The sequence below is a fragment of the Pinus tabuliformis genome, chromosome 8 (assembly GCF_031772625.1).
Source record: "Pinus tabuliformis cultivar Carrire ecotype Pingquan chromosome 8, CPIR1, whole genome shotgun sequence".
Lineage (NCBI taxonomy): Eukaryota > Viridiplantae > Streptophyta > Pinopsida > Pinales > Pinaceae > Pinus > Pinus tabuliformis.
In genome coordinates this window covers 1574418430-1574431122 of record NC_142294.1, presented here as the reverse complement: position 1 = coordinate 1574431122, position 12693 = coordinate 1574418430, and the positions used below count along the sequence as shown (strand labels likewise).

General features: G+C 39.1%; 1 protein-coding gene across 2 annotated transcripts in view; it reads left to right on the top strand.

Moving 5' to 3' along the window:
- Window positions 1-12693, top strand: part of LOC149242043 (uncharacterized) — a 285674-nt gene that overhangs the window by 22466 nt on the left and 250515 nt on the right. For both annotated transcript variants that reach the window (XM_089374136.1, XM_089374137.1), the window contains exon 2: window positions 5665-5843. In XM_089374136.1, coding sequence (XP_089230262.1) covers window positions 5665-5843 — 179 coding nt within the window. The remainder of the gene's footprint in view (window positions 1-5664; window positions 5844-12693) is intronic.

Here is a 12693-nt window from a genome sequence, read left to right as displayed (position 1 = left end):
TACTTCAAACACCTGCAACACCAACTATTAGCTTGAAAAAGGATGGATCAACCTTCTTATGATAGTGATTAGGGCTTCTAGGGCTGATTGATGAACTAGTGAGACTTCAAGCCAATGATAAGTCTGCAAAACAAATTGTTAGCTTGAGAAACAATAGATCCATGGCAAGAATGATATAGAAATCAATTCAAAATCCTTGCCCAACTTACCATAAGCTTGCAAACACAAAGATTAGTGTCAAAATCAAATGCCAAAGCCTAAAAAATGAGCCAAGGGACTGCAACTACGAGATGAGTGCCAAATAGGCCTATGGCCTACGGCTAGAAGCCCTCTAAGGCCTGCGACCAAGGTTACAAGCCCACAAAAGGTTGCGGCTGCCAAGAATAGGCCTCAAAGGCTTGCGGCTAGGAGGATTAGGGCCTCTAAGGCCTGCGGGTAGGAGGAAAATCCCTCAAAAGGGCTGCCGCTAGGGAAAACAAGCCCTTAAAGGGTTGTGGTGAAGGGATTAAGGCCTTAAAAGACCCGTGAATAGTCTTCAAAGGCTACGACACCCTTGCAACAGTTAAAATAGCCCAAAAATCATTGGAATACCACCTCCAGAAATCCTCCAAGGGCTGCGACCTCCCTTCTTTGACTGAACACTGAGCAAATGAGCCTTGGAATGCTAGATCTAGCCTTCAAAAGCTTCGATAAGGCCCTCTCACACTTGGACGCCTTGCTTCCTTGGGCTGGACGACTTCTCTAGAGGCCTAGAAACCCTTGAAACCCTACCCGTTTAGGTTAGGTGAGGCTAAGACTCTCCAAAATTTGATTTTTGCTTTAGATCCTTGAACTATCACCTGCACAAATGAAAAATAGAAAGACCAAATACCCAATATACCCGAAACTATACAAAATGGAAATAATGGGTTAGAGTTAAAATACAAGGGTTAGAGGAAAAATCTATTTACAAAAATAAAATTGCTCTTATTAGCATATTAATCTTTGTAGCACAAGTAAATAAATGAGAGAATTTGAATACATTTTAAATTTTGGCAAAACCCTCCTGCATCAAATATTTGTTAGATCAAGACTTGAAGCCAAACGAAGTGTTATCCCCTGACAGTTTGTGAACTTGGGGTTTCCAAGGGCTGGAGCAACTTGTAGCTCAAATGCACTTCGAAAAATAGATTATTAGATCAAGAGGGATTCGATCCACACAAGGGATCTATAAACCTGGAGATACCTACCAGATCCCCTAGACCTAGAGTGCTTACTCTAGCCCAACACCTAAAGCAAGATACCTGTGCTAATAGATGTTCATACTACTGGCAATTGAAATAATAATCATGCAATATATTAGCTCAAAGCATAAAAATAAATCATCCAGCACATACCACAGATCAACAAGTGAGAGACACCTGAATTGAACCCCAAAGTCTTATGCTTTTATTACAAAATCCAGCAGAGCCTTTCTTAGTACAAAGATAATTTTGATCTCATTAGATCATTCTTGTTACAATGAGGATCTCAAAGGCTTCCTTATATAGAAAAATAAGAGAGAAAACCCCTCCAAGTGGAAATAACGACTAGTTGGGTTGATCCTCATCAAAAATCTCACCCATCAATCTTCTTTTGAAATAACTTGATCTCTTCCGTCGATTGAATTTTATTCTTTTTACTTTGAGGAAAAAATTGAATTTGTCTTAAAACCCTTTTTTTCTTAGTCCAAAAATAATATTTTTGACTTTTATCCTCAAAAAATTTAATTTGATTTGACCACGAAGGTCCAAAGTCTCAATTTCTCTTAAAAAATTGATTTTTTCCTTTGTGGAGGACCTTTCAAATTTAATTCCTTTTGGACCCACCATTTTTGATGATTTTTCAGTTGGAGAGAATTTAATTTCTCTCAAATTTAATTAATTTTCTGGCTAATTAATTCCTTTTTATTTTTTGCCAGAAAATTAATTAAAAGACTCAAGGGGGGAATAAATATTTTTCCACCCTCTTAGCAGATACAAAAAATAATTTAGCCATGGTGTCTAACTATGAGTAACCATGCACTAAACTATTCCTATACACACTTTTACATCAAAATATTACAACATCAACCCATAGAAGGGGAAATACACATTTGACATAGACCCTCAAGACTTTTACCCAATTTTGCGACAAGACACATGATCTAGTATGAAAAATGAATAGACTCGATAAACACTAGGACTCACCTAAGACCTCGTCAAAGAGTTCCACCCTAGCTTTGGGGTATATCTGGGAGAAAAACTTTGCCAATTATCCATGTTTACAAACATGCATAATTTGGGGAGGTTAAAAAACTCCCTAAGATGAACCCTTTGAGAAGACTCATAGGCTTACCTAGGTGTTGTTACATGACTTAATAGTCATACTAGAATCATTTACAAAAAAATTGCAGAATTTGGGATTACAATGATGAAATTGAAGCCGAATGATGACAATGATCGTGAAAAAATTTTGTCCACTGCTTTGTACTCTGCTTCTTGGACTTGTTGACATGTACATGGTCAACAACCTCCAACGCCGATTTTACCAGGACCAAGCGACTTGCACAGGACAGGCAGCAAAAGCTCCAACAAGACAATTTTTTTCTTATTTTTTCAGCAACCAACCCCAATCAACTTTCCTGTAACAATTTGGTTTTAAATGAAAACCCAAATACTTTATACCCAGACTCAAATCCGATATTTGAAAGGGGAAAGTGTCTTGAATAGACCTAATTTCCAGATAATCCAAATTATGAATAACAATAGATGATTTCCTTTCATTAACCACCATCCCCGTAGCTGTCTCAAATATAGCAAAAATCTCAGCCAATTTACAAAATTCTCTTGAAGATCCATTACTGAATATTATTATATCATCTACAAATAGTAGATGTGTTATCGATAACACTTGTGATAACACCACACCATGGAAATCCCTTCTTCTTTTGGCTTCTTTGAGTAAAAGACTAAGACTTTCAGCCACTAGAAAAAAGAGTAATGGAGAAAGAGGACATCCTTGATGGAGGCCATACTGCGCATGAACGAAGCTTGAGGTAGAGCCATTAATCAGGACAACAAAGAAAACAATAGTCAAACAACTCATGATCCAGTTAATGAAAGGTATTTCAAACCCAACATGTGTAAGAAGAAGTCTAATGAAGGTCCAATTTACACAATCATATGCCTTGGAGAGATCTATTTTGAGAACCGACCCTTTGAGCTTTAGACTTCTAATACCATGAATTCCTTTTTGTGCAACCCTGATGACCTCATGAATTTGTCGACCAGCAGGAAACCCAGATTGTTCTTCAGAGATGACTTTGGAAATAATAGATTTGATCCTATGGGCAATCACCTTGGATATAACTTTATAAACACAGTTGCATAAGGATATAGGATGAAATTTCTCGAAGGAAGAAGGATGATCAATCTTGGAAATCAGGGCAATAAATGTCGAGTTGAAGGCAGGATGGATCTGACTCTCTCGACGAGATTCATTCACCACCCAAAGTAGATCAAAGCCAATAGGGTCAAAGTGGGAAACAAAGACTTCCATGGTCCAACCATTAGTCCCTGGACTCTTGTCTTTTTGGAAGCTGGTTAAGACCTCCTTAAGTTCCTCAACAAGGACTTCTACCATCAATTCTTCATTATCAACACCCTCTAGAAACCGTGGGAAAAGTTGAGCCACCTGAACAATTTCAGCAATATTAATCCCCAGAGGGTCCTTAAAAATGTTTTTAAAATGTGTTGTTCCTTCAATGAAAGCTTGCCACATCATCTTCTCTTGGGGACACTGACCACAATGATGGGGTTTTGACCTTCCGAAAGGTATATCTTTCAAATTGCGAGGAGTTATGAGGCGTGCCATATATCGTTAGAATCGGCGTGATGTGGAGAATCAAATGAAGGTGGTCTTGCGAGCTAATACACTGATCTTCATCCTCAAAATCTTCAACAACTGCGGGGCCTTCTAGGGCTTTCCAAGGCTTCTAGTCATTTGGAGCATCCAACCAATGCAGACTAGACGGATAGTAAGAGTGTTCAGGAACCAATGTTGGCATCAATGACAACACCATTCAACAACATCATCATCATTGAGCAACATGTAGGGCTGCTGGCTAGCTAGCTTTCTAAATACGAGTTTAGTTTTTTTTTATAGGGTTACCCATTTTGGTAGGTAACAATGCTGATTGGCAAGGAAAACTACCCATAATGGTCCAGAAACATCAAAGACCACCTTGTTTTTAACAATTTGTGGGATGGGATTTGTGAAGGAGAGGCTGATAGTGGTAAAGGAGAGGATGACAATAGACCTGCAAAGACTATAGTAGATAAGGATTTTAGCACATGGAAGAACAAAGACAAGAAAGCATATACCCTGATTGCTGTGATAGTAAATGAAGAGGTGAGCCACCATTTTCTTTCTTTTAAAGATACTTATGTGCTTTAAAGAAATTGAAGAATTTGTATGACCCACACTCAAAATTGGAAATCATACAGTTGTTGGTGAAGCTCTTCAACGTAGGCCTGCGGGATGATGATCCCATGGCTTTAGCTTATGAGATCAAAGCCATCATGCATGACATTGATGCCATTGAAAAAAAAATAAACATTCTTCTCACAGCCTTCATCAAGGCCCTTTACCCTACATATCTCACTACCTGGAATCGTTGCAAGCTGGTGGCCAATTGAAGTCCATCACATTTGACTCTTTTGTGTAGAAAATTGTAGAATGTAAGAAAGTGTTTGGAAAGAAAAAGACAATTCAATACACTAGAGAGATCGTGTGCCTTGCTTAGAGAGGGAAGATTCTATCTCATGATCGTTCTAGAGGATGCATAAGAAAGAATTCCAGATGTGGCCTTGCAATCATGGCACAAAACAATGAAATAGAATCTGTCCATGGAAAACAATCAGACCACTGTCAAAATCAGGCCTCCATCAGTGATTCTGTAGGAGGAACATGCTTGTCATTCAGGGTATTACCTTTCCCCTTTTTTGTGAATTAATGCTGCATATTGAGTCCTGTCAAACTCAGCCAAACTTATAATCCAATGTTGTTTGGCTGCTGAGCTTTGAACCTCGGTCATTAATGTGGTGACACCCTGTCTCAACTACATGACGGCAGCCCAATGAACAACCCATTTCCTTCTTTATCCTCTCTATGCAATTATTTCGGATTTTGATTTCTTGTTTTTTTCTTATATGTATGCTTCGGTATTGCATATATGTGTACCTTTGTACAGTATAATATTTTTTCCATGATTTGGGTGCTTTATATATGTTTTCAATTACTTTGTGACTATGGCACTAGTATTACATTATTGTTTTTTCTTCAGAATTTGGCTATGATACTGTCTGTCTTATGCCTTCAACTTTGTTCATTGTCATTGTTCGGTTTCTTTGTACATAAATGTCATGTGTGATGAACTATCCGATCACAAAAGTTAAAGTGAGATTGTATGGAAGTAAGGTGAAATGTTTTAAGCTTTTTGCTTGTTTGGTTTTGGTAAAATATAAAATTGTTTGGCTGCTGAGATGACAATATCATCAAGTTGCACACTGCCAAACTTCTGAAGCCAACATATATTACTAATATGTTTATGTTTGTTGCTGGTATTTTCAATATTAAACCTATTTTTCTTCACTTGCATTGTAGGTGATATGGCGTTTTCCTTCCGATCCAAAGTTTATACACTTGGAGAAAGAAAGAAATAGGTTGAGTCAGAAAGGATGCATGACAAGTTATGACACAAAGACACCTTCATTGTTTGTTGTCACCCTTGATGGATCTGTTTGGCTTCTACCGGTTTGTCCTGCAGTTGAAGCTACGGAGAGGTATCTGACCAATAATAGAGCATTGCATTTTTATGTTCTGCAGATAGGTTTAGAAGGTAGATAAACTTCCTTATTTGAAGTGAGATGTAGTATTCTGCAAAATGTTAATTTTTTATTTGGCTAGTGTTCTTGCTTGAATTAGCACCCTTGTGAAAAGGCCCAGCAATAAGTGCTAACCAGGGCAACAAAATGGGAAACATACCAGTCACCACAATACTATTTCCCCTTTACTTTAGGTCAGCTCCTACAAGCCAAGGTGGTATCCCAGTTTCTGAAAGCAAACCTACTTAAGTTTATTATGACCATGCAAGTTTATCTTGTGTGTGTCTATATATAATATATCAGATTTGCACACACACATCCACTATCTCCTAAGTCTTTTCAAATGGATCGACTTGTGGTTTGTGCTTTGGTCTCTAATTGTTAATCTTTTGAAGGATCAAACTACATATTGGTAACTTTGTGCATTGTAGATAAACCTTGTGCACTTTTGGGGACTGTTTTGACCAGTGTTGTAGGGGAGCCCCCCCCCCCCAGATCCCACTCCCGCTCCGTGCTCTGCGTGGGAGCGGTTTGGGAGCGCGCTCCCAGTAAAAAAATTTCCGCTCCCTGCCAATTTCGGGAGTGGCTTCGCTCCCGTCGCTCTGGGAGCAGTCAGGGAGCGAACGCTCTCGACCGCTCCCGGGTTATAAAATTTGCTCCTGGAGCGACGCGTACGAAGGGCGGGAGCGAGTCGGCGGGAAAAAAAATTCAGCGTCAAAAAAATCAATTTTTTTTTTTATAAATTGGGGGAGGGAGGGGCACAAGGGCTTCATTGTGACATTAAGAGTTGAGTGAGATGCTGATTTGAGAGAGGGAGATTGAGAGTGTGAGAGTGAGGACTAAGGAGCAAGGAGAGAGTGAGACTGAGAGAGAGCAAGGTGCCAAGGAGAGAGCAAGGAGCAAGGAGAGAGCAAGGAAAGAGCAAGGAGCAAGGGGAGATTGGACGCATTTGAGGTAGGTTCGCCGCTCTACAATGTTGAATAGAATGTTTAGCATTTTTTTTAATGTTTATTAAATTATTCCTAATTTCTAAATAAATAAATAATTTTTTTTCTATTTCGGTTTCCCATTCCCATCGGGCCATTCCCATTCCATTTTATTAAATTTTGCAGATTCAAAACTACAAATTTCAAACATCATGGTTATATTTCTTGGCATTTTCTTCTTCTTGGTTCCTTTTCTGGTTATTATGGTGCTGGAGAGTAGGAAAAGGAGGGTTCAAAATGAAGAAGGGGATGAAGAAGGGGGACAAAGTGGATTTGATGAAAACCCCGGTGAGGAGGAGCTGGAGGAGGGTGAACATGATTCAGCTCAAAAAACTAAACAAGACCAAACCCCATTGTGGAAATATGTTAACAGGCCTGAAGCAGGGAAAGGGGGTGGAACCACTAAATTTCATTGCCCCCATTGCAACAATAATTACACAGGTTCATACACCCGTGCCAGAAAGCACCTTTGCGGGAAAATGCCATGGGATGGAGATAAACAAATAGGAATCAAAACTTGTGCAGGTGTGTCAACAACAGATAGAGCCAAATACATAAGGGAAGAGGAGGAAGCCCAATACAAATCTAAAAATCAAGGGGTTTCTTTGAACCAAGCTCACAATCACAAGCACAAAGAACTCCTTCAGCATCCTCCCAAGGCAGTGGATATGGAGGCATAGGGTCACCAGCTTTAAGGCGTAGAACCATATCAGATTTCCTTGATGAAGGGTGTAGGAATGATGTGGATTCAAAAGTTTACAGGTTTCTCTATGCATGTGGGATACCATTCAATGTTCTTCGCTCACCTTATTGGCACGAAATGGTTTCTGCCATAAATGATGCCCCTAAAGGATACAAGAGCCCTGGGTATGACAAGGCAAGAACCGTTGGACTTGATCATGAAAAAGCAAAAATATCACATTCTTTGAATAGAATGACAAGTTCTTGGACTGAGCATGGGGTGTCCATTGTATCTGATGGATGGACAAATGTAAAAGGCAAGCCATTGATAAGTGTTCTTGCTGTGTTTGTTAGTGGTGCCATCTTTCTTTCAACATATGATTACTCAGACAAGTTCAAGACCGGCATCAACATTGCAGAAGCATTACTTGAAACAATTGACTGTATTGGGCCATACAATGTCATCCAAGTCATCACTGATAACAATATTGCACGAAGCGGCGATGAAACGGGGACATTTTTTGGAAGCGGGGACGCGGAAGCGTCATTTTCCAAAAATCTAGGAAGCGAAGCGTCTGCGAAATATATATATATATATATATATATATATATATATATATATTTTTTGCATTTATACTCAAAACAAACATCCCAAATACCAAATTAGTTGTAGAAGACATGAAAACATGCATATTTTTGCATAAATCAAGATAGATATAGCATCCATTGTACATTAATGATTAATTATTCGAGCATCAACCATTTAGATGCATCAACCATCTAGAATCTAGATTCTTCTCCTCTTGCCTAGCCTTTGCCTCTACCTCGATTGTCTAGGGATATTAGTCAACATTGCCCAAATTTGATCAAACTACTTAATCCAAGACTTAAAATATGGTAGAAAAAGCTTAACATGCTTGATCGATGATTTTGACTTGATTGAAAGGTAGTTTTTTGCTAAGGGCGTGACAAAGGAGTTCAACAATTAACACCACCAACACTAGGGTACATATAGGGCTTGGTGCTCTTGATTAAATGCTAATCGCATACCTTCATACTTGATATAATCTAATGAAATGCCACAATCCCATTGATCTTGAATTCCTGAAAATTGTTAAGTCTGCTGAATTTTGAATAGGATGTGAAATTCTATTTTCTTCATATGAAGTCCAATGAGGCTGGAACCACTCTCAAACATCCTGAGTCATTTCATGGTAATGTTAAAAATTTAAGTAAAAGGATGAAAATGAAAAATAAAGGAGAATGTTACTTTTACTTTAAGAATTTAACATTACCATGAGGGATGAATGGGGGCTTTATTCTCTTCATTCCTCAACCCTAACCCAACGTGGACCCACCCCCAACAAGCAAATTCACAAAAAAAAAACTGATTTTTTTAGGCCACGCGGAGCACTTTTCCGAAGCGTGTACATAATCGTACGATTCGGCCTCAGAAGCGCCGTGCTTCGTATGGCCGAAGCGTCGTACGAAACGTGTTTCGAAACGCATTTCGGAAGGACGCTTCCGAAATTTCCAGGAAGCGTCATTATCAGTTCGAAATGCGTTTCGGAATTTCGGAACCGCGTTTCGGGAGGCGCTTCTTGGACGCATCCGTACGGACTGCGTTTCGGTGGTTAGATCCGAGGGGGGACGTTTCCTGCAACATTGACTGATAATGCTCCTAATTGTAAGGCAGCGAGAGCAATTATCGAGGATGAATACCCCAACATATTTTGGTCTGGGTGTTTGGTTCACACATTGAACCTTTTGATGCATGATGTTGTTAAGAACAAAAATGAACAATACAAATGGATTGGTGATTTGTACAAGAAAGGCAAACAAATGATAAAATTTATTACAAATCATAGCAATACCCATGGCCTTTTCCGTAGTCACTCAAGATTAGAGTTGTTGAAGATTGCAAGGACTAGATTTGGTAGCTATTACCTCACCTTCAGGCACCTTTTGAAGGTAAGAGAGTCATTGGCTAGCATGGTATCAAGTCCACACTGGCAGGTATTAAAGGAAAGGGCTACAAATGCCGCTGACAGACAAGGTTTTGAACTAGTGGAGGAGGCCGCTCTTGATGGTATGTTTTGGGCACGTGTGAGGCAAGTATTGGATTTCACCAAGCCCATTTATCACATGATTCGATTTACAGATACAGATAAACCAGTGATTGGTGAGGTGTATGAGCAAATGGATACCATGTTGTGGCAAATAAAAGATATTGTTCATAACAAGGATCCCAACTTGTACAAATTGATTCACGATTTTGTGTGTGTACGGTGGAATAAACTTAATCTTCCACTACATTGCTTGGCGTATATCCTTACACCAAAATACTACTCTACATCTTGGTTGGGCCAACCTACACCAGGGGGTGGGGTTAGAACCAAACCCCACCTAGACGAAGAGGTATCTAAAGGATATTTGGAAGCATTTGAAAAGTTGATACTTGACAGGGAGGAATGTGCTAGTGTGCGCCTTGAAATAGGCAGATACTTCAGTAACACTGGTTTGTTTGGTACCTTCCATGCAATGGAAGACAGAGACAGATTTGATGCTCTCACATGGTGGGAATCATATGGCGGCCATGGACTTTTGCCAAAATTGGCAAAAAAAGTTCTATCACAGGTTGTAAATACTTCTTCTGCAGAGAGGTGTTGGAGCACCTACAGCTTCATACATAATGTGAAAAGAAACAGACTCAATGAAAACCAGGCAGAAAGCTTGGTTTATGTGCACTACAACTTGAGGTTGTTGAGTCATTATTGTGATCGGGCTTATGAGGATCCAACATATAAAATTTGGGACAACCACCTAGAGGATGACAATTTGGAGGATGGCACTATACATCTTGAAGAACTGGAAGAGGAACTTATAAGGGAGGAAGATGAAGCAGCAGCCATGCCACCTCCACCATCTAGTAGCAGTGCTCGAGTTCCGAGTCTTGTTCCTTTGCTGTCGCCACCTCCATCTACACCCTCACGTGGAGGGCATGTGCCTTCTAGTTCTGGTCGTCGGTCTGTGCGGGAGACTCCTAGAAGACCACCACGACCTGCTCATACATTAGACTCTCGTGGCAAGGGCCACATGCAGTAGTAGATAATAGATTTACAGTTTACTTGTCTTTTCTAGTTTCTATTAGTTTTCATAACTGTTGAGTCTTGAGTCTTGACTCTTTCATATCATAATGATATTTTTTGTAAACAATATATGACTGTGACAATGAAAGTTTGAAGTTTGAAGTTGGCAATTATAACTCATTGGTAATGATTCTAAATTATGAATATGATGCTTCGTGAAAGTTGTTTCATTTCATTTCATAATTCATTTTATAACATTTCATTTCATGTTAAGTTGTTAATAGTGAGATATTATTTCTTGTAATGGTTAAACTTAGCTTACAAGTACAACTTTGGTGATCAATGATGATAAATGTTATATATTGAATTTTCAATTTTGAAAGCTTGAAGTTGAAACTTTAATATTGATGAATCATGATTCATGAGACTCAATTGTGGACGTGGTTGATGAAGATTATAACTTTTAGATGATTGATGTTATATGGTTCAATGATCAATCTATGTATTTTTATGTTTTTTATATCTAATTCATCATTCTACATGTTTTTGTTGACATATATGTATCAAAATATAAAAAATATATATATTATATAAAAATCACTCCGGCATTCGCTCCCAAACCGGGAGCTTTTGAAAATGTCGCTCTCGCTCCCAAGTAACACTGGTTTTGACCATCTTTGACTGAGCTAAAGAGGCTGAGTTTTCTGCTGCGAAGATCGAACATTTTGGAGCCTCTTTGACTGCTAAACGTTGGCTGCTTAGGGCATCTTTGACCGCTGATGATTGCTATTGACTCCGATAGAAATTGCAGATTTGACTTGTTGACCAGATTTGACTTTGAGTCTCATCTTTTGTATATTGGTTGGTTGATCTCTTGGATAGTCAAAGCTGTTGACCTTTGACTCATTGGAACATTGTATCTCTTTGCTGAACATTTGATGACAATCTAATAGAAGAAGAATTTGAAAGGTTTTCCCCCTTGTGGGGTTTTTCCTGGTCTTTGACCAAATCTTGTGTCTCTTGTTATTTCTCTCGATTGTCTTCTATTGTGTATTGAATTTATTGTTTTATCTCAACTGACAATTTATCTCAACTAGAGAATATATTGGGAAAATCCTTTCCCTCACAAATACTCAATTTGGCCTCTCTGGCAAATTCGCACTTCTCGGCAAATTCACTCAGCTGGACTGGAAATGCACATTGCTTGCTAGAGAAATTTCGTACTGCCTCCGGAACACCTCCAAATGAGTAGTCTTGCTTTTCTCTGCCTCTGGAAATAATTCGCTAGGCCTCTTGGGATTAGATCTAGACACTAGCAACTGAACCGATCGCTCTCCCAGCAACTCACACTGACAAACTGGGCAACTTGCACTGCAAAATGTAGCCTCCGTGTTGGATAATTCAACCTCCCTGTCCTCCTTCGGAAACAGGAAAACTTCTTGAGAATTTCTCTGGAAATTCTCTCTACTGCAAACCACTGTTGCTCTCCTTCCCTGGATCGAACTGTCCCATCACTGAAAACTGCGAATTGGCTAGCTCGATCTGCCTTGTTCACAACCTGTAAACTGTGCCCATCTCCAACCCCATTGACTTGCTCTTATAATCTTTCGCTGGAGCATCAACGACCAAGTTCTAATCATGATCAATGGCTCAGATCATCTTAGACTCCGTCAAATCACTTTTCTAGAAGTCTCTAGAGCATAATAGATTTCCTCGATTAATACCCATTAATTACTCATTTTTCCTAAGTTAGACTTAGGAATTTTTTAATTATTGATCAATTAATTTAATTGAGGGGTTTCCAAGTGTTTTCTCTCGAAACCTTTTTCGGGTTTTGGAGATATCGTGTTTCTTAGCCTCTTTGACACCTTAGAGACTAGAACGCTTGTCCGATGCTACCCTACCACCAAAAACTAACAGAGGACAGAGGTTAGTAAAAGGTCATGTGTCCTTGCAACAGTAAGTGTTGCATTAATACTATTGAGGATGTAATTGTCAAAGGAGTCTAGTTTGTTTAGTGAGGGTTTCATTTGCAGTAGTATGGTTGTAAGA